The sequence below is a fragment of the Solanum stenotomum genome, chromosome 1, assembly GCF_019186545.1.
Source record: "Solanum stenotomum isolate F172 chromosome 1, ASM1918654v1, whole genome shotgun sequence".
Classification (NCBI taxonomy): domain Eukaryota; kingdom Viridiplantae; phylum Streptophyta; class Magnoliopsida; order Solanales; family Solanaceae; genus Solanum; species Solanum stenotomum.
The window spans coordinates 24,389,817-24,411,914 of record NC_064282.1 but is presented as its reverse complement, the minus strand read 5'-3'; the positions used below and the strand labels follow the sequence as shown (position 1 = coordinate 24,411,914).

Here is a 22,098-nt window from a genome sequence, read left to right as displayed (position 1 = left end):
TTTATTTCTTAGAAAAACTAAATCTCAACTAATCAAATTTTCTCTGTGTATTAACTTTACATTTTAAAGCAAAATAAAAAATTTGTTTAAGTTGCTAAATTTCCGTGCACTAATTATAGATTTTTTACACAGTTGAAATTAAGTTGACATGATCTAAGTTCCAACTTCCAACCATGAATAACTTTTCAACTTTCATAAACAAGTATTATAAGGTATAACTTTGAAATAGAGGGATATAACATTCTCTATAACATATTACAAGTGACGTAACTTTTCATATTAACTAACTTGAAATATAAAGTGACAAAACTGCTACGGCTAGATAACTTGCATTAAAATCGTAAAACTTTCTTACACTATCACTATATACATAAAAAAAAATTACTACTAAATTAAATTTGAGAGTATCGCCCAAGTAATCAAATTTTGAGAACGTCCCGAAATTGCCCCTCTGAAACAGCTATAAGTAGCCAGAGTTGATAGCTGTTTATACTCACTCGATCAGTCACACTCTTCTCCACTACTCCCTCTGTACATTTTTCTTGCAGAGCAAGCTTTTCTAAAAAATGGTTCTGCAAATCTCTCTCGTCGACCTGAAGAAGGAAAACAGGAGAAGAGGAAAGGAACTCAAGTACAACGAATCAAAATGGATCTACGATCCATACAATGTCTACGTCGATGAACATCGTATCCTCGCTGTTGTCACCGGCAACTACAAGACCGTCGCCAAATGGATCAAGGAGGTTCAGAATACGGCTCCCAATAGCAAACATGGTTTTATTTTCGTCACAATCTGTGTCGAGCGCGATCCCGATATGAGTGGGCACCACTGGGAGATTAAAGATGGCGAGGACCATCCCTACGACCTCCTTCAGGTTTGCACAGGCTCTCACTGCTTACTCTACCGCCTTCCTTTCCCTAAGTACGACGATGATCCTATTCCCAAGGCTATGAAAGACTTCTTCGCTGATCCTAGGGTTATGGTTATTGGAATGAAAATGCGTCGTATTATGGGCAGGCTTGATGCTGACTTTGATATCAAGTTTGCTAACCCTGTGGACATCAATATTTTAGCTGAGCTAGGTTTGCAGAGGCATGATTTGGATCTACGCCATTACGACCTTAATCGTCTATCGATGACTGTTCTGGGAAAATACTGGGACGTGATCAGGCCTGAAAAGTCGATAGCGTGGTTCCCCCAGGAGGCGCGTTGGTGGAGAGATCCTATGAATCCCGAGAAGATAAAATATGCTACTGTGGATCCCTATCTGTGTTTTATGGTTAGTTCTAAAATTCTGGATGGGATGGATGATACGTGGTACCCTGAAGATTTTGAGGATTTCCTGGATAAGAAAAAGAAGAAGAAAAGCAAGAGCAAGAATAAGCGGAAGAAGAAATTCTGATTGCATTGCAGAGAAGAATATGGCCGTAAATCCAGGAGGTTATAATTACTCAGAACTTGCAACCTACCTAATTCTCCTAGTTACTACTTGTTTCATTCCCTAATATGTCTGTCTAGTTCTGTTGTTCATCTTAAAAATCTGATTAGCAGTTTGTCTCTAGTGCTAAGTCATTCTCATTAATGTAGATGTAGTGTTACTGTTTCTGCAATTCAACTTGTTTTCTGTTTTCTGTTAATGATGAAGATTTAAGTGGAAATACAAAAGTAGCTTTGATTCATGTGCTGGTTTTTCATCAGTATTTTGCTTTGTTTATCATTATTATTATTCTCCTTTAATCGCTATACCTCATTTTGTGCTCCGAATTTGGATGCAATAAAAGTTGAAGCTAAGTCACTGCATCATTGTTAATGGAGGATGGAAGTGGGAAGAAGAGAGGTTGACGTCCGCCATTAACATTAGCGCGTGGGAGAGTAGGAATTTGTTGCTATAGGAGAGTACGTTTAACGTGAACGTAGTAGCGCGTGGGCGGGAGAAGTTTTTTGGTAGTGGTGTTCAGTTTGTTACGATTCTTGGCTTGCAGGCTATGAGTGATACGGCACGTGTCAGTCGTTATCGTTTACCCTTATTCGCTATTATAGCTTTTGGCCAAAAATGACTTGCACCCTTTACCAGAGTGTACTAATTCAGGTAATTACATTAGCTGGTAAAATAGGGACAGCGTCTTCATTTTAGTCCTCTTTTTTGTCTGGGGGTAGCAAATAATAATCCATTTTCTAGGTCACTATTTAAATCAATTGGCTAAACTTGTAACCTAAGAGAATTTCTATCCACTCACTAGATTAACGGAGACAGATTTTAACGAGTTCTTAAGAAAAGTCATATGATGCACACAGGACCTGTTTTCTTGTATAGGCCTTGGGCACTATGTCTGCGTGACAACACAATAATAGCACGATTGGCCCTTAAATACGACTTTGTATTTCTACATTGGCTTTACCTTTGTATTTCTAATTTGTCTTTGCCATGAAAATGAGTTTTGAGATGTGAGCCACACTATATACATATTTGCATTACATTGTTCATCTCTATTTGTCTTTAGCAATTTTATGTTTAATTTGCAAAATTGGTAAACGGTAAAGAGATAAGAAAATTATGTAATTGCTTCTCCTGGTGTCAACATACTTCATAAGAGAAGCCACAGAAACATAAATCACCTATATCTTCTTCGCCACTTCAATTCTACCTGAATCACAAGATTCTAATTGTGTATAATATATTGCGGTAGTAAAGCAGGAAATTTCATAAATTCTTAATAGAGGCCAGGGGACCTTTTCTCCAATTTGTATGGTGTCACATTACTATTCATAAAAATTAGTTTAGGAGAGGTCTGGTCAAAAGCGCATGTTTGACGTAAAATTCACTTGACCCTAAATTATTTGAATGGTTGATTAGCCACAATAAATGAGGGGAATCTAAGTAAGCATAAATTCACAAGAAAATTAAAAAGCATTTCGAGTTGCTTAGCCTGCATATTTCTTTTTTAAAACCAACACAATCATTTTGATAATTGATAAAAAGTTCTACCATACACATGCAAATGTGGAAATTGATCCACAAAAAGTATGCCATTGGGGTTTGGAGTCTAGCGTTAATAACGCCATAAAATAGTTTTCCATGTCCACCACCACTTATTAATCTACCAACAGGCCTAATAGTCTCCTGATAAAATCTATGCAGGTACTAGTAGATTACGGTAAATATGTGGAAACATATGAAAACGCACAAGGATAGAACAATATTACCATCTACTAGTTTTATGCGGCTTGCTTATTTTTTTTTAGTTGGTTCAAACCCATTTCGCTTTGCTAGCACTCCCCAACTAATTCAAGTTGAGACATGATTTATTACACAGCCTTAATGATTTTGTCTCTTCGCAACTTTTGTTGGTTGTGTGAGATACAAATAAAGTTATTCCTCTAATTCATGCGACACGTTTATTCTGCTTTTGAACCAGTTCTGATCTAGTTTAATTGGTTGGTTGCTAGGTGATTCTCAGATATTGCAAGAAATTGACACAGAACGCTAACCCTGAAACAATGCATATAGTGAGGCGACACAACTTAAACTTTGCAGGCACCAAGGTCAGCTTGGTCGAATCTTCATACAAGAAGTCAAACATAACAAAATGTTGCAAAACCTAACAGGCATCACTCTTCATGTCAAATGAGCATAGAATCGTGACAGCAACTGTTTGCAAGCATACAAAAAATGGTGAGATCAAGACATGATACACCCACAGCAAGACATTAGTCTATAATGTTATGAAATCTGCTCTAGACCATCAAAATAAGACAGAATCCACAGCAAATGAGACCAACTCCATTGGAAGTTTAAAAAGAACAAACAATCTGTGACAATATAGCACGCACTGGAAATTAAAGAGAACTAACAGTTGGCGAAAATCAGCTAATCCCAAACAGTCCAACACAATGGTTCAAATCTTTCTATTATAAGTGGTTAGAATCAGCTAGCACAATGAAATATGAAGAAACTGGTGAACATTGTATCCAGAAATATATGTACTCATCTAACATACATTGGTTACTAAACAAAAATAACAAGAGAATCCTGATGCAGATGGTAAAATAACTTAAATCTTATAGGCAACTGCTGTATTTGCATGGCAATAAGCATATATGCACAAATTGAGAAGTAAGCCTGATGCAGATGGTTAAATAAGCACCTGCTGATCTGCTGTATTAGCCTGGCAATAAAAGCATATATGCAATCTACATTACAGAATTACTAAATGTAACACAACCTAACAGGCATTTACTTCCCAGTTCCCTCAACTAATGTTTCCCAAATTAATGAAATGCACAGCGGAGTGTTCAAAGTAGGGATCAAACGAGAGCATCCAAGAAGTGCCAAAAGTTTCAGCATGAGGAAGTAAAGAGACTTAAATAAATAACAGTGTAGAAACATAGCACGGGCTGAATTCGTCTCGACAGACACATAGCACCTAACATTATTGCTTAAATTTACTATTTTTTTAACTATATTATACTCAACCCCATGAGCATCAAAACTGTAAAATCTCAAATTCCTGAGAAGCATATTTATCGATCCCACGGACTTGATAGTTACATAATCCATACGCTGCAGCCAAATTGCTAGTGTGTTGAACATTTAACACGTAGAGAACTAGAAATGATATAAAACTAAGATTGATATCCAAAATAGACGAGAACAATAAGCAAAAACTCTTAGTTTTGAAATAAATCAACAATCCCGAGGGTTGTCACATACATCAAAAACGAAAATCCATATAGCAAAAAAAACCTCTAAATTACCGTTCGACCAAAAGAGAAAACTGATAAGACATTTGCTAAACATAAAAATCAATCGCCTCCAGCCTTGTTGTAAACGTAGGTGAGCCCACACTTACCACAGTAGTGACGGTCGAAATGGTTAGCCATAAAAGTTCCAGCACCGCACTCAGCATTAGGGCACTCTTTACGAAGCCTCTGAACCTTTCCAGTATCATCCACCTTGTAGAACTGCAACACAGCGAGCTTAACCTTCTTCTTCTTGTGCTTGATCTTCTTTGGCTTGGTGTAGGTCTTCTTCTTCCTCTTCTTAGCACCACCACGGAGACGGAGCACGAGATGGAGAGTTGACTCCTTCTGGATGTTGTAGTCGGCAAGAGTACGACCATCCTCAAGCTGCTTTCCGGCGAAAATCAAACGCTGCTGGTCTGGGGGAATCCCTTCCTTGTCCTGGATCTTGGCTTTGACATTGTCGATGGTGTCGGAAGACTCAACCTCTAGGGTGATCGTCTTCCCCGTTAGGGTTTTCACGAAGATCTGCATCTTCGCCTGGAGGAAAGAAATCAGTGGCGCTGCGGCTTTTAGGGTTTCTTTGTTGATGGAATGACAGTGTAAGCTCTGCCAGTGCCACTTTATTAGGGTTTTACAAGCCCTTTTCTTCGTAATTGGGCCTGACATTTTGTGCCACTTGGGCCTTTAGAGATGAAAATGTATATTGGGCTTAAGTTGACTTGAAGGATAAATTAGTTTAGGATATTACGTTTTTTATGAGAATTGGTGTGTCGGATACATGTATATGATGCATTCAAATATATGTATTCTAGATACATTTAAGTTTAGATACAATCTAAAATGTGTCTTTAATTACAGGACTGTAACTAAAATACTTAATGTAAGGAGAAAATTACTCCTTTAATAGCTTTTGAGTATATCTAGTCTAACATCTTCTAAAAAAGTCTAATTTCTTTCATTTATTTTTCGAGCAATAGCAAAGTGCATAATTATTTTTTTCTTCTAGAAATTCAGATTTGTTTCTCTAAATTTTGAGATTCTTTTCTCAATTTTGTATGTTTAGAGAACAATGTGTATTTTTCACTCTAGTTGGTTGTTACTTTGTTGAATGTTCTGATAAGAGTATATTGTTATTTTTGAAGTAGATACAAACCTTCATTTGGAAATTATACATAAATCAAAATCGTTAATTATCTAGATCAAGATATATGCCCTTTTCCTAATGTATTTGATATATGCACCTAATTTCACTAGATGTATCTTTTCTATTTTTAAAATTATGAATAGTTATTTTTTTCCATATGTGTATTTGATGCATACTTCATGACTTTAAAAAATTAATTATATACCAGACATATGTATTTAAAGTATGTATATAATTATTCGATATTAATCTCTTCAATGAAATTTAAATCGATAAGTATGTGCTTTGGCTTTAGTGGGTCTTCATCATCACTAATTGTGCCAGTAATGAATTTGTGATTGTCGTAATTTCATAAAAGTGTGATCTACAATGATCTCGTTGAAGTATGACCAGATACATGACATAACTATCTTAGTTGTACTAAAAGAAACATACTATATGATGGCAAAAAGATATCATATATATAAAATAACGTACTTAAATATATGACAGAAAACAACTCATATATATATTTAATAGAAAATACTTATGTATATGACACAATTACCATTGTGAACCATCATCACCTTTATCATCCATCACAACCACCAACATTCTTAACCACTACTATGAGTTGCTACCACACTTATTTTCTCCATCATTATAACTATATCAATTGTCGTCGCCAGTCGCCACCCCTATATTTGTAGACGGCATCACCTTTACCACAAATATCAACTACTACCACCACTACAATTTATTTCTACAACAAAGTCTGTCATCATAACTAGTGTTGTTGTCAACTATCACCATACATTCTTCGGTCACCATCACTACCTCTACCATTACTATCTGACATTACCATAATTGTAATCAATCTATAAGAATCAACCACATCCATCATCATAACGAGCACCATCGTCAATTACCACCAAACACATCATCAACCACTACACATTCTTCAGTCATCACCACCAACTACTAACATCAACCAACTTCATAATTACAATCACTAACACCACTATCAGTCACTACTATTTTGACACTCACCAAAACACCATCAGCCTCCACCGTCATAAACTATCACCATCATCATTACTAGTCATTAACAACAACTATTATTATCAGGTGATAATTATTATTTTATTTTTTTAAAAGTGCAATATACACACTATCATATACTCCCTCTGTCCCATTTTATGTGACACTTTTCAGATTTCGAGATTTAAACCAATCTATCTTTGACCATAATTTTTTCATAGATCTTTTAAATATTTTGAATTATGAATTATTATGACTTATAGTACTTTTTATATAGTTTACAAATATATAATTTTCATTTAAAAAAAATGAAAATTTCATGCGCAAATTCACGATCAAATTTAAACTGTTTGACTTTCAAAATATGAAAAGTGTCACATAAATTGGGACAAAGGGAGTACTATTATTTAATGTATGTTTTTTAAACTTATGTGTGTTTTTTACCCTTTTAATTATTTAGACTCAAATTGTTTTAAAAATAAAATAAATAATTTTAATGTGTTTTTGACGATTCACTCCTAATTTTCATTTTATCAAACTAAGAGAGTTAAATTGGGAACTAGAGTTAAAAAAGCTTGCTAATATTCTCCATTGATATAAGTACTTATTTCGGTAAATCTACAGTAAATCTAGTGTGGCAACAGGGTTTAAGCCGCGCAGGACGGAAATGGCGGCACGCTGCAACTTCTGGCTTCCCAAGAAGAAGAGATTTTGCTCAAACGTCCTTCTCCGAGATTCACAGTCAGTCCCTTTTTGTTAACTCTCCATAACGCCCTACAGTTTCTACTGCCATCATTTCAATGGAAACTTTTTCTTTTGATTTCAATTCTTCAGGTTCTGCGGAAACCATACTCAAAGATCTGATGGACAATGGGTTCCTTGCCCTATCCACCCTTCTCAGTAATTCCCCTTTCTCCTCATCCTTGTATACATATCATATTTACTATGTTCTTTAATTTAATTTTTATTATTTGCCCATTTATAATAGCTCTGTGCTGGAAGAGAATCTGCAGAGTCATCTTAAGCGATGTCCATTTTTCAAACAAGCTCAATCTTTGTCGATTCAGCCTTTTTACCAGGAGGGTATTAATGCCGGCAAAGAAGAAGAAGAAGGAGGACAGAATTTTAGTTCAGAGATGAAGAGGAATGCAGTTCACGGGATGACCCTTTTTGAATTCTCCCAATTGATTAACAAAATCAAGTCTATTCATGCTTCCATCTGTAGTGACATTGGTGATTCTTTCAAGATTCCTCAAGCTTGTGATATTTGGACTAATCGACAAGTGGACCGGTGTTCTACTATCGTACTCTTTCGTATGTGTTGTTTGCATTTTATGTTCCCCTTAATATTCTTATCTCATTTTCAAACCCCATTATGTTGTTCTTTTTGCAGGGGTTTGCCATTTCAAGAGAAACATGTAATGCAGCAGGCCTCAATTCTAGGGAATCTAGAAGAATTTGGGGTTCTGAAAAGTTGTGGGGATGATGCTGCATCAGGGCCAGTTAAGTTAGAAGTATCTGGGGATGATGATGATGTTCCTGCAGTTGTTGAATTTGGAGCAGGAAGAGGGTACTTGACGCAAGTGCTGGCCGATTGTTACAAAATTAAGAAGATTTTACTGGTTGANTTCAGAGATGAAGAGGAATGCTGTTCACGGGATGACCCTTTTTGAATTCTCCCAATTGATTAACAAAATCAAGTCTATTCATGCTTCCATCTGTAGTGACATTGGTGATTCTTTCAAGATTCCTCAAGCTTGTGATATTTGGACTAATCGACAAGTGGACCGGTGTTCTACTATCGTACTCTTTCGTATGTGTTATGTGCATTTTATGTTCCCTTTAATACTCTTATCTCATTTTCAAACCCCATTGTGTTGTTCTTTTCGCAGGGGTTTACCATTTCAAGAGAAACATGTAATGCAGCAGGCTTCCATTCTAGGGAATCTAGAAGAATTTGGGGTTCTGAAAAGTTGTGGGGATGATGCTGTATCAGGGCCAGTTAAGTTAGAAGCATCTGGGGACGACGATGATGTTCCCGCAGTTGTTGAATTTGGAGCAGGAAGAGGGTACTTGACGCAAGTTCTGGCTGACTGTTACAGAATTAAGAAGATTTTATTAGTTGAACGCAAATCATACAAGCTCAAGGTTAGGCTAAAATCTGCAATGCTAGAGAAGCATCAAGATCATGCCTTTTCCAGCTTTTATTAATCTCTTTTGTTTTTCCCCACTTTGCTTTGTTATTAGAACATTATAGACACCCCGGCGTTTATGATTCATGTATTATGTACAGGCTGATCGAAGTTTGCGACAGAAAGAGAGTGTTACGCTGGAGCGATTGAGAATTGACAGTAAGGGCTTTATAAACACTTTAACTAATAAAAAGGTTAACTTTTTCTTTGTTCGTGTATTTAATCCCCTCCAATTTTAGTTGTTTTGTTTAGGGTTGGTATGGTTTCCTAGGATACATATGTGAAGAGAATTATCTTTCTTTTAGAAAACGACTTTTATTACGGTTTCATATGATAGCCAACTGAATAACTCTTGCACTACTTGAATGAATTAAATATTTTCCTGCTAATTTATTGACTGTTGAGACTTGATATGCCAGAGGGTGTGTAAAGTTCAACAGATAGATAAATGAGTGATAAAATGGGTAGTCTATGAACCACTTATCACCCCTTGGAATTTAGTATACTTGTTTGTTATCCATTTACTCATCTTGCAACCTTCACTTGATCGTTCCTATATGTCTATGCAATAACAGTATATTGGATCCACGATAGTGATAGATTTTGGAGTCCCAAAATGAAAACCATGGAGCTGAGAAGATATTGAAATTCTTTTCCATAAATGAAGCATGTTTCCAGCATCATTTAGCCACATGAAAACAAGAATTAGGTCAAAGATGCATTCCCTGGATGCCTACTGGAATAATATCTTAACTTTACCTGATCAAGAAAAAATAAATGAAAACAAGAATTAGGTATTTTAAGAATAATTAAAACTGCCAACATCATTGTTAAGCACTAGCAAATAGCAATCAGCATACAAGGATGTAAAGAGGCTTAAACGAATCATTCTGCTCGACTCATTTGATGATGGTATGGAGAAGATTAGACCAAGTTACCTGATGTATTGAGCATTATTGTAAGTGGCTATTAATAAATTCAAAGACAATAACTAGTATTCCATCAGACTTGGGTAAAAAATCACTTCTATACAGAACCTTGAAAATAGTTGAATGGCCACACATCAAAAGGAAATAATATACTGGTGAGGTTGTTGATGGGGATGAGAAAAATGTAATGATAGAGGTGTGTTGACCATAAAATCACTGAAACATTTCAGGTGATTGTGGCAGTTTTAGCTGTTCTGTAGCTTTGAGTATATACTTTGATGGTCTTCAAGTCTAGGGTTGATTCATTAAGTTAGCCATGTTTGCAGCTGGATCCAGAATTAGAAGAAGTTTTATATTGGATACATTTCTTTTGGACAGGATACAGTTCCAATTTCTTAATATTTGTGTCCAGTCTGATTTCTGACATTGGATGCATTTCTTTTGGATAGGATAAAGTTCCAATTTCTTAATATTTGAGTACAGTCAAATCAGATACCTAGTTTGAGATGGCAATAGTCTTGATCTTTTTCTTTGGAGGGAGGGGGGGACACGATGGAGGAAGTACTAAAAGGTAGGAAGGATGTTAGAAGGCCTTGATGCGAAGCCTTCTTAGTTTCCAGCTTGGTGAATTGTTCATTCTAGCGGTTACTAAACTTATAGTCCAAAGCAAATCTATATTATTCTTTAAACATGTGAGTACATTAATTATTATCCTTCAGACCAAATATAAAAATAGCAAGGAGTATATAAGTTATAAAACACGGGCACAAATAACATACAAAACAACATTTCACCCAAATCATGGGTAGAATGCCCTTTTCCCAAGTTCTTCATGTCACTATTATGTACTCCGAGTGTGTTTAGACAGAACGACGGTATCACAAGTGTTTCCTGTGAAATAGACTGAAAACTCTTGGAATGTTGCTAGTAATGTGAATTCAAATATTGAGAGACTGACAAAATGATGGATGAAAAACTAGAAGGCATTTCATGTTTTTTTTGTGTGTAATGTAGTTCTGTGGAAAATGCTTGACTATTGTTTGATCAAAAGGTGTCTTCTTCCTCTTTCTGCACAACATTTCATGGTTTCTCTACTGCATCACTTTGAATAAGCTGTTTTAACCATTTGCAGTTGAGGACCTAAAGTTGAATGCTGTTGAGAGTTTACAGGGCGTTCCATATCTAGCAATTGGCAAACATCTTTGTGGGCCTGCTACAGGTACTTCTTTACCTTCTGCTTTCAGAAGAACATGGACAGTGTGTTTACCAGTGCATTCAATTCTTCTTCAGGCCACTGTTACTTGACAAGCTAATACAGTAGCAATTTGATGCAGATATGACTCTAAGATGTTGCATCAGCAAACAATGCAATCAACATAATGATGCTCCTTCTGATTCGACGTGCCGCATGATTGGCCTAGCTATAGCTACTTGCTGCCATCATCTTTGTCAGTGGAAGCATTACATAAGTAATCCACCTTCTTCTCTCATGCTACTTGCTATTGCACATATCAGTTTTGACCCTGTTTTAGTTTCTGTTCAAAAATTCTCTATCATTAACATTACTATGGACTTGCTGAAATTCATGAATGATGCCTTCCTCAGATAAGCCATATATGTTGGATTTGGGAATCACTAAGGATGATTTCAATGCCATGACATGGCTTACCAGCTGGGCCGTTGATGCAGATCATGGTTCAGATCTTTGTGGCACTGGGTCTTTTGATCTACAAATCAGGTATGATCTTTTTATCTAAATTTTTAAGAGGTATAGTCTTTCTATCTCAGGGTTCGCACCGATGGAGCACATCAAACTAATGAAGACCTCCNCCCCCCCCCCCCCCCCCAACTAAAAGAAGAGGTTCTTCACTAGTTCAGTGTGCTCATCGACGCCTGACCTTGAGATGTGGATCATCCAAGGGGCATTAGCATGGTGTACTCTTGTTCGAATTGCCACATTTTCTTTTCTTGCTCCTAAAATGACCGTCTCTTATGGTTCTCAGGGAACACGAGCACGTAGAATCAGATCCAACTACATATGACGTCAAAAACATGGTGAAGAATATGAAGGCTGTGGATAGAGCTGTTGTAGGATTGATGTGCAAGGATATAATAGATGTTGGAAGGTTTATGTGGCTCAAGGAACATGAACTTGAATGTGAGCTTGTCAAGTATGTCCCGTCAAATATCTCTCCAGAAAACCGATTGTTGGTTGCTAGGCAGAAAAGTTGAGTGTTAACGTGCTGCTGAACACCATATTTGTATTCTCATATATTTAGCTTTCTCAGACCTGTAGCTCTAATTCACAATTTGATAATGTATACTGGATATTAGCTCTTAGAGGCTCATATTGTTTTGATGTTTTGTCCCAGTTTACGCGAAATATTTTATATTTTTAATGTAATGTGATTCCTTTATTGATCCCGTAGTACTTCAATTGTTTTATTACTATCAGCATATCAAACTGCATACTTCGTAGTCTTCAACTTCGAATGTCCTGTTGCTTTTGCCATACCATTTGGTCTACACTCATGATCCAAATGTGGTTCCAACGCTCATTCAATCTCTCTTGTTTTGTTTTTAACTGGCAAAAGTTATTTTGCTTTTCAATTCAATGGATGTTTACCTCCAATAACGAGCTCGTTTTTTCGTTTCTTTGTTTGCAAAAGAATGTAACTTGAGAGCTAGGGAAACTCAATTGTTTCCTTCAACTTATACAACCTTTGTATTCTTTATTCTTCTCAATGGAGGTTTACAAGATTGCCATTTTACTATAACCTTGTCACTCAACAATCACAAGATCAAGTCTGAAATCCAATGGATTTAACATTTGAATTTCCTTCATGAATTCAGTTGACAAATATACATATCTCTGTGCAAGAATTTACAGGATAAACAACCATGCAAATACAGATACCATGTAAATATTTCAGTTTTACAATGTACACTTTCTAAGAGTGACCACCAAAGGTTTTCTCACTGCTGTAGCACATGTAGAGGAACCCATCTTTATCCTTGGAAGATTCATACACGGTCTCAATCAAGCTTGCTGCAACAACAAAAAATCCATATGAGATCAGTGATCGAGAAAATTATTCTTGTAATGTCATTATAACAGGCGCATCTTATGAACAAATTAGGGATTTACTTGTTTGAGGCAAGGTGTTATTCACAAACACGAAGAGAGCTTTTCCAGGAGCCAGATGCAGCCTGCCACTCAGAATGTGGATAAATTGTCCAACAGACATATCACGAGGTACCAGGTATCTGTAGCCAAGAAAGGATAGAAGAATTAAAAAAGAAAATAAAACAGTAACATTATGGACTACATGAACCACAAGAGTTCTTTAGTTAGAGGGTTGGAGTTGGGAGTGGGGGGACCAGTGGGTTTTCCAATCTCTGTTTGCTCATACATACAACATTGAATCAAACTATAACCTCTCCAAGAAACCAAAATCAAATTCCAAAACAGGACCTACGGAGAAGAAGTGAATACAAGGCAAAAGCTTTCATTGCAATCTGACGCCCTGAAATACTATTTAAAGTAGGGGATGGTAGAAGAATCGTTTTTATGCAGGATGCCTGGATAATACATTCTCCACTAGAAGAGAAGTTCCTAGACTTTTCCGGTGTGTTACACATAGTTGTTGCCAGAGGCCATAGCTCAAGGTAGATGGCAGAGTGTGCGTGAAGCAAGCTTCCTCATTTCAAGTTGTAAAGTTTCCTCATTTCAAGATATAAACCAACTCTTGACCAAAAAATAAAGATAAGATTCGCTATATCTTCAAATTTTCCAAAAATAAAAAGTTGACTACATTTTAGTGATGGAATAACAAGGTACTAAAAGAATATCTTCGAACTAAAAGCGAGAGGTTGTAAAAGGAAAAACAAAATATTTAAAGGAAATGAACCTAACCAGAACTTGAACTAAATACTCATCAAGAGACAAATCAGAGCTCCGTTAAAGTAAAGCAGCATATTTAGTTTAAACAAGACAGAAAGAAAAGCCTCAACGAGAATGTGACTGATATAAAATAAAGAGAAGAGATTATTTTTTTGGATCAAGAAAACCGGTATCCCATCAGAAGAAATATTTTAAAATCCAACTTTAGTTAAACGACCAAGAGAGAACTACTGCATTTTTTTATTCTGTGTCCATTAACCAGTCCAATTTTCATAACAAAAAGAAAAAGAATTCAATCCAGATATGATTTGACTAACCACAAAAAGCTAGGACAATTAGAGGAACATAGTTATATTAACTAATGTGAGACATTCAGGATCTTTGCCTAAAGAATCTATGTGAAAACACAACTGTGCACGTGTCAAACTAGCAGTTCAACCAGATCGAAACTTAAGCTCAGTTAGGAGAATTATTCCTCAAGAAGAAAGTAGAGAATAAATGTGAGAATTAAGATCTACTCCTTGAGAGAGATTTATCATTCTGAAACAGAAACCAAAAAAAGCAAAAGAGAAATGTGAGAATTAAGATCTACTCCTTAAGAGAGATTTATCATTCTGAAACAGAAACCAAAAATAGCAAAAGAGAAAACAAAGAAGAGAGAGTCTAAGCATAATATTATATTATAAGTGGGAAGTCACAGACTCGAATGTTGATAGACTTAAGTGCCCTTAAAATGTTGATGGACGTTAATACCCCTTTATTACTCCTTCAACCGCAACATACAAAACATCTAATGCATGCACATCATAACGAATTATTAATGTTTGATAATGTTGGTATGTCTTTTCTACTATTAATTTAATTTGAGTAATGTATTTGGATTCATAGAAAGGTAATACTCTTTGTGAATATTCCCACACAATCCATTGAATGTTTGCTTTGGTAACATTACAGATGGCAAGTTGACTGGTTATGTTAGAATATAAACATATTGTTTTATAAATAGATGGAGATTGAATTCAATTATCCACCAACCCTCCCCTTGTTTGTTGAAGAAGACAAAAATCGCCAGTACCTAAAGATTACTTGCCAATACAGAACATATCTAGCAAGCTCTCGGAGATGTGGTGCCTTTGGACACTCAGTCGTCATGTATCAAATTAAAAGAACCTGTGCCAGTGAGGGGTTAATAGTCTGATACAACTATCGATCAGAGGAGCCTATACATCTATTTTTGGTTTGTGTTCAGACAAATAATTTTCTGGTACGAAGAGTTCATTTATTTCCAGTCTTCCACGACAATGCATCAATTGATTATTTATAGATGTGCAACTAATGTAAATATTGTCTTCCATACTTCCGATCATTGTTTGTAAAATCGAATTAGTTGGATTTACTTCCATCTATCCTATTCAGATTCCCAAGTTAATCGCATAATAAGTTTCCATGGAAAATATACTAAAATTCGTATATCATATGGAGTGAGCTGGAAAAAAATGGGTGTGGGGAGGATTTCAGTTTCCAGTTTACTAAAAGTGGGATGGAGGCAAGTAAGGTGTAAGCACAACTCAACCTATCCTGCCAGTTGTGTTTTTGATCTTAATAGAATATTGGCATGATTGTAATGTTTCTATCTTAATTGTTTATCTAATATTCTCCTTCTTTTCTTATGTCTTGCAATATAGTTTTTAGTTTTTCCAGTGCTATACATAATGTCGCCATCTAGCAAGTAGCTCGTGACTCATATCAGCACTAAGCCTTTTGATTCATTCCTACAATTATTAGGCTGAAGAGTTGTAGTAATTAAAGCAATCAGAACTTATTCAAGGAAAGATTTTATCCGTGAATAGAATACAATTTGAGTTGAAGACAAAATTTGTGTATGTAGTCCAAGGTGTATTTTAGGTTTTATCTACTTAATACTATTGTATATTCAACAAGGTAACTTAAATGTCATTCTATACTGGAATTATTTTAGCTGTTCTTTAAACAAACTTGAATTAACAACCTACAAGACTGAAAAGCTCATGTCTCACTTTATGTATTTTGTCTCAAGTAGCTGATTTACTTGGTCGTATGTCTCTATATATTGTGTCTCAAGTTGCTGATTTCCTTGATCTTCTCTCTCTTAATTAGGCACTTTAAAAGTATTACAACTAAGAAATATTACAGCCGTTTATCAGAAGAAGGTACATGACTATTACACTTTTAAAGTTAAATTTCTTTCTAAAATATTTATGTACAAATATGTAAATTATAAATTGTCTTGAAATTTTTTTAAAAAATTAAAAAAATCCTTTCAAAAAAAAGTATGGGGCATGCATCTAAAATCTTCACATTTTTTAACATCAATCTTTAAGATTGCCATAAACATGTATTTCACTACAAAGATAGTGGTTCATAACAACTATAATTAAGTTTCCATTTTTTATCTCTCTTCAAAAACAAATCACCAACTCTTCACAACCATCTCACATAATGCATTTTGTAAGTTGTGAAACAGTAAAAGAGAAAATATTGTTCCACTTTCTTAGAACTATACAGGCTTGCAACATAAGGGCAGTTGTGAATGACATGAATACAAGTCAATATGTTACACTATTCTATCTAAAGCAAAGACGTAACCCGTATATCCAAATCAGGATAGGCATTTGAGAATTTTTCTAGGACAGTTTCTTTCTTCACTGAGTTAGCTAAATAGTATATACAAGAACCCTTAGTTCTTTACTTCAATTTTTATTTTACAACTCAAACACAATTTTTAACAATAGTATTTATGTAATTTTTAAAATTTGTACTCATACGGGGTACACACGCCGTGAGGCGCGTGCCTAAGGACTAGTTCTTTTAAGATCCTCTCCTTATAAAAAAGATATTTCCCTCTTCTAAATTTACAGTTCAATTAAAGTTTGATATGAAATAATAAGCGCATCCAGAACTAAGGAGCTGAGAGAGATTCACATTTGCAGAATCTGCCATCTGTAAGCATTAGATATTTCTTTGGGTACGAATTCAAGAGGAATTTCATTAACATCACATTTATGAGTAATACAAGAAAGCACATCACTTCAGATTTTTTGGCAGGAAACGTGACACCAAGATGATAGTTGCTTACTTCTTCTTTTCCATCTCAGGGAGGTCAGTTTTTGAATATCTTTCAGCTACCACCTGCAAAAACATAAATAACTGCATGAGATGATGACAAATATGCACTATGCATGGAGGACCATCCAATAACAACCAACGGGTGAAACATGATGGTAAATCGGAACTATTTGTTGTTAGTATGTTTCTTTCTGAAAAACAAACATCCAAATACTGAAGGATAGGAAAAGTAATAGCAAAGTGTATATAACATTCTCAAAAGGTTAATTTTTAAGCAAACGATTGCAACCGAACTCTAGAGTGTTCATTATTGTGACCAACAGGTAGTTATGTTTGATAAGATAGGATTTTGACCTTTGGTTCGGGATGTTAACATGGACTACATATAAAAAGATTTAAATTTTGGGACAAGTCAAACTTTTAAAGAAACCATCCGAGGGGGATGTTACTTACAAAGAAGTAACTATACCAGGATCCAAAACCCATATGCTAAGTCCACAATCCATCATAATCACACACACACCCATCTTACATAGGATTACACGAAGTATTGTGCACTTCCATATATGGTAATATTCATTTCCATGTCAATCTCTTAATCATCTTCTCCTATAGTTCTCTCACACGTCTTCCTTTAAGTTCCAATTGATGTGATCAAGTCCGTCCTTCATCATCCGAACTTTCACTCGTAGAAATTCTAGAAAAGCCTTAAATTTCTGACATTATGTATCCAGCATCCAACCTCTCTGTGTTCTATCTTCAATCACTCTACAATTTTATTTGGCATTAAATCTCTTTAACCTTCCTCATTCCTTTGAACTTAATGGAATTATCTATCCAATATTTGTCCAATTTTGTGAAAGAGAAAGAAGAAGTAAGAACCACAAGATCAAGAATCAATGTTGTCCTCAAAATTCAAGTAGACATAATCTCCTCTTAATGGTTGGAATAAATCAGTCACAGTTTGCTTTGGAAAAACCGTAGAAGCTGATCAGCAAAATCACAGTCTACTTGTTAAGGAAGGATACTAAGTAAGAGCCCCCTAACAAGCGTCAACCACTAATCAGAACTGTTCCAAATAATACGATGAGTAAGCTTTCTGACTAAGAATTTGCCACAATGATAGCGAAATTATAAAAGCTATGAAACCACAGAGATACTAAAGCATTGTTTCAGACTGAGAAATGCACTGGAATACCGATGTCTATCATGCACCCGAATTCAGTCGGAACTATCAAGGTGACTCAACAATAATGCATTTGATATCAAAAATCATATTATGAGTAAAATTTAAAACTTTGGGGAAACTTAAGGGCTAAAAGTTGGACATAGTGTGGATTAGGCTAGGGAGCTGTTTGAATCAATTGAGATAGGAAAGTTATTCGTTACAAAAAAAGCCAAGTTTAGGTCTTCATGTGCCTTAAATAGAGTTTCAACTTTAAAGTTTAAACCCATTGATCATCTATTAAACCATGACAAATCCATCCAACTAACCAGTGCTTAACTTAATAATTGCAATGATCATCTAATAAATTACAAAAAAATACAGAACATACCGGCACTCGATCAGGATATTTGGCGATTATATCCCGTGATTCTGCGAGTCTTTCCTCTGCAGTTTAATCAACGAAAACGAAACAAATTGTAAGGTTCATGAGAAGCAAAATAAAGAAAAGGGAGATTTTGATACAGCATCGGACATCATTACCATATGAAAATTCATCTTTGAAGGTCTTCCCCATCTCTTTGCTTCACGATCGTGGCTGCCGACCATGGATGATTTCCGTCTTTAAAGATAAGGAACCGGAGACGTAAAAACCACGGTTATCAATAATTATTAGAGTACTATATATTTTTAAGATGTACTCCATAAATATTCAAACAAGCGGGGATAGCTCAGTTGGGAGAGCGTCAGACTGAAGATCTGAAGGTCACGTGTTCGATCCACGTTCACCGCAATTTTGCTTGCTTAAAACTATTTTATTTCTCTCCTTAACACTATTTAATCTTTTTATCTCTTTTTTTGCAAACGAATTAATTCTAATTATTTGATTTTTCAAAACATAACTTTGTATTATTATATAAATTAGTAGATCATATAGTTTGAATGTATTTTTAGCTACAATTCAAATTAGAAAAAAATATTTATATTATTATATTAGTAGATCATATAGATTGAATGTATTTTTAGCTACAATTCAAATTAGAAAAAAATATTTATATTATTATATTAGTAGATCATATAGTTTGAATGTATTTTTAGCTACAATTCAAATTAGAAAAAATATTTATTCTCCTTCAATAAAAAAAATTAGAAAATCTAGCTAAACTATGAGTTATTTTGTTCAAATAACTAGAAATATATAAAATCGATATGATCCAACATGTTTGAGAGTTTCCAAATGTCTTCAACTATTTTATTTCTCTCCTTTACACTCAACACTATTTAATCCTTTTATCTCTTTTTTGCAAATGAATTAATTCTAATTATTATTATTTTCGAAACATTTCTCTCCTTTACCCTTAACACTATTTACTCCTTTTATCTCTTTTTTGCAAACAAATTATTCTAATTATTTCTTTTTTCGAAACATAACTTTGTATTATTATATTAGTAAACTATATAGTTTGAATGTATTTTTAGCTACAATTCAAATTAGAAAAAAACATTTATCAAGAGATCTCCTTCAATAAAAAATTATAGAAAATCTAGCTAAACTATGAGTTATTTTGTTCAAATAATTAGAAATATATAAAATCGGTATGATCCAACATGCTTCAGAATTTCCAAATGTCTTCATACGTCACTTCTATGTCTTATGAGGTAGTCACTTGTTTTAAAATCAAATCAACAATATTTTCAATGTCAAATCTTCACACTCTTTCATCCCTTACTAATAGCACATTTAAGAATTTTTACTAATGGTTAATGAGTCATTTTATTTTGGTCCTCTAGCATAAATGTTATGTAATGGTTCCTCTAATATTCGCTTTGTCTTTATTTTCTATGTATTTTTTTTTTATATCTATAGAGAAATCAACTAGCATTTACCGATAATGGACAATAAAATTACACGATCCGCTTATTTTTAGAAATATTATTAAATATTTTCACATAATATTAATATTTAAATAAAAATAACAAAAAGAGTACTATAAGGTAAAATTGAACTCTAAATTAATTATATGAAGTTTGTTAAGAATTTTTACTTGACTTAAAAAAACAAGAACTCTTTTATTGCTTATTTTCATCGCCATTATTTGTTACACTCGTCTTCAATATCTTTGAAGCAATTTGAGACAATCACTAACACACACAAAAATATGATAACTTTTTCTCATTATCTTTTTTCTTTCTTTCAGAATTTAGACTACTTAAATAAAGATAAATAGATTTTATTATTATCACACTCATCTTTAATATCATTAAAACAATTTGAGACAAACACTAGCACACAGAAATATGATAACTTTTTTCTCATTATTTTTTTTCTTTCTTTCGGTATTTAGACTACTTAAATAAAGATAGATAGATTTTATTATTATTTAACTAATACTAAGTAAACATCCATATATTTTAGACAAAGTTGCATGCCCCTCATCACCTCCTCTTAAGTGCAACGGCAAGTTGAAACAAAAAGTAATGAAACTAATTTAACTATCATTTATGTGATTTTTACTTAATTTTTGACATTCGATTTATATGGCTCTTTAAGATGATTGCACGGGAAAAAAAAAGTCTTATGACCGATTGTTGACGCAAGAGATATATAAAAAAAGTTTAATGTAAATTTAAATTTAATCAAGCTTTGAAGCAGATATAAAATATACAAAAAAATACATGCGATATAAATATTTAAAATTTCTATATATCTAAAGTTCAAATAAAAATTATTTAAATTTACATGTACAAATAATATATTAAATTTCGAAAGTTCAAACATAATTTTGTAATTTGAATTAGGTATGTTCTGACCGAAAAAGAAATAAAAAATAAATTACCAGGTCCATAATTGAGTTTAAAATGGAGAAAATTATGTAAAATGACAAACATTTAGAGTATATTATGTAATATAACTATAGGTTTAATTATTTTAATTTGTGGCTACAGTTTTGCGAAATATTGTTATTCCTTTTCTAATTGTATAAATCCAGAATTTGTATACATTGATCCTGATTGTATAAATCCAGAATTTGTATAATTCAGTTCATGATTGTACAAATTTAGAATTTCTATATGCTTGCTCTAACTATTTGTATATGATTTATGAAAAAATCATAATAAATTACTTTGTTTTTATATTGGGAAGCGAAATATACAAACAGAATTTTGAAAAATTTCTAAATGTATAAATACAAAAATTGTATATACTTACCTTATTTGTATATTTGCAAGCAAAATATACAAACATGCAAGCGAAATATACAAACCACAACTTTCAGTTTATATACTTACCCAGTTTGTATATTTGCAAATAAAATTTACAAATCAAAGCCTCCATAACACATAAAACCATAGCTATAAAACGTAATTACTGATACTATAGCTATAGAGTCTTATTATATCTATTATCTTTGTTATTTCTGAAAGGCGGAATGACCTGGGAGATCTATGTACTTGGCTCCGTTTGTCAGTTGGACCCTCCTACTCATCACTTTGCCAACCAAACCCTTAAACTCACCAGAACACAATATTTTAAACCCTTCTGACCATTGACCGAGCTTATGTGACATTAATATTGGTGAATTGGAAATATGCGTGATTACACACACTTGAAAGCGAGTTAAAACAATATTTTACTTTTAAAAAAATCAATTTAACAAAATTAAAAAATAAGATTCATCTTCTTCAACCATCCTTCACCCACACCCACACCAACCCTTTCTTCTTCTCCACCAGCCCTCTCTCCTCTACCCCTCACCACAACCCTCAACTTTCTTCTTTCTCCATCCCCACATTCACTCTTCTCCGCCTCTTTTTTTTTTATACAAATCAGTAGCCTCAACTTCTTCTAAAATTCTCATTTTTTAGGTTTGAAAAATATTAGTATCATTCTTTT

General features: G+C 34.1%; 3 protein-coding genes and 1 non-coding gene across 4 annotated transcripts; 2 read left to right on the top strand and 2 right to left on the bottom strand.

Moving 5' to 3' along the window:
- Positions 1-4,656: 4,656 nt before the first annotated feature.
- LOC125867629 (ubiquitin-40S ribosomal protein S27a) lies at positions 4,657-5,354 on the bottom strand. The gene has a single exon (XM_049548189.1). The coding sequence runs from the start codon at positions 5,273-5,275 to the stop codon at positions 4,805-4,807; it is 471 nt and encodes a 156-aa protein (XP_049404146.1). The 5' UTR covers positions 5,276-5,354; the 3' UTR covers positions 4,657-4,804.
- Positions 5,355-7,515: 2,161 nt separating this feature from the next.
- LOC125851560 (uncharacterized) lies at positions 7,516-12,366 on the top strand. The gene is made up of 9 exons (XM_049531337.1): positions 7,516-7,649; positions 7,743-7,808; positions 7,897-8,199; positions 8,801-9,056; positions 9,202-9,259; positions 11,162-11,248; positions 11,364-11,498; positions 11,635-11,767; positions 12,033-12,366. The coding sequence occupies exons 1-9, from the start codon at positions 7,576-7,578 to the stop codon at positions 12,259-12,261; spliced, it is 1,341 nt and encodes a 446-aa protein (XP_049387294.1). The 5' UTR covers positions 7,516-7,575; the 3' UTR covers positions 12,262-12,366.
- A 380-nt stretch (positions 12,367-12,746) lies between these two features.
- LOC125849814 (autophagy-related protein 8i) lies at positions 12,747-18,862 on the bottom strand. The gene is made up of 5 exons (XM_049529785.1): positions 18,747-18,862; positions 18,595-18,650; positions 17,049-17,101; positions 13,178-13,296; positions 12,747-13,078 (listed from the first exon to the last, which is right to left on the bottom strand). The coding sequence occupies exons 1-5, from the start codon at positions 18,778-18,780 to the stop codon at positions 12,981-12,983; spliced, it is 360 nt and encodes a 119-aa protein (XP_049385742.1). The 5' UTR covers positions 18,781-18,862; the 3' UTR covers positions 12,747-12,980.
- A 61-nt stretch (positions 18,863-18,923) lies between these two features.
- Positions 18,924-18,996, top strand: TRNAF-GAA (transfer RNA phenylalanine (anticodon GAA)). The gene has a single exon. It is a non-coding gene; the product is annotated as a tRNA-Phe (tRNA).
- The last annotated feature ends 3,102 nt before the right edge of the window (positions 18,997-22,098 follow it).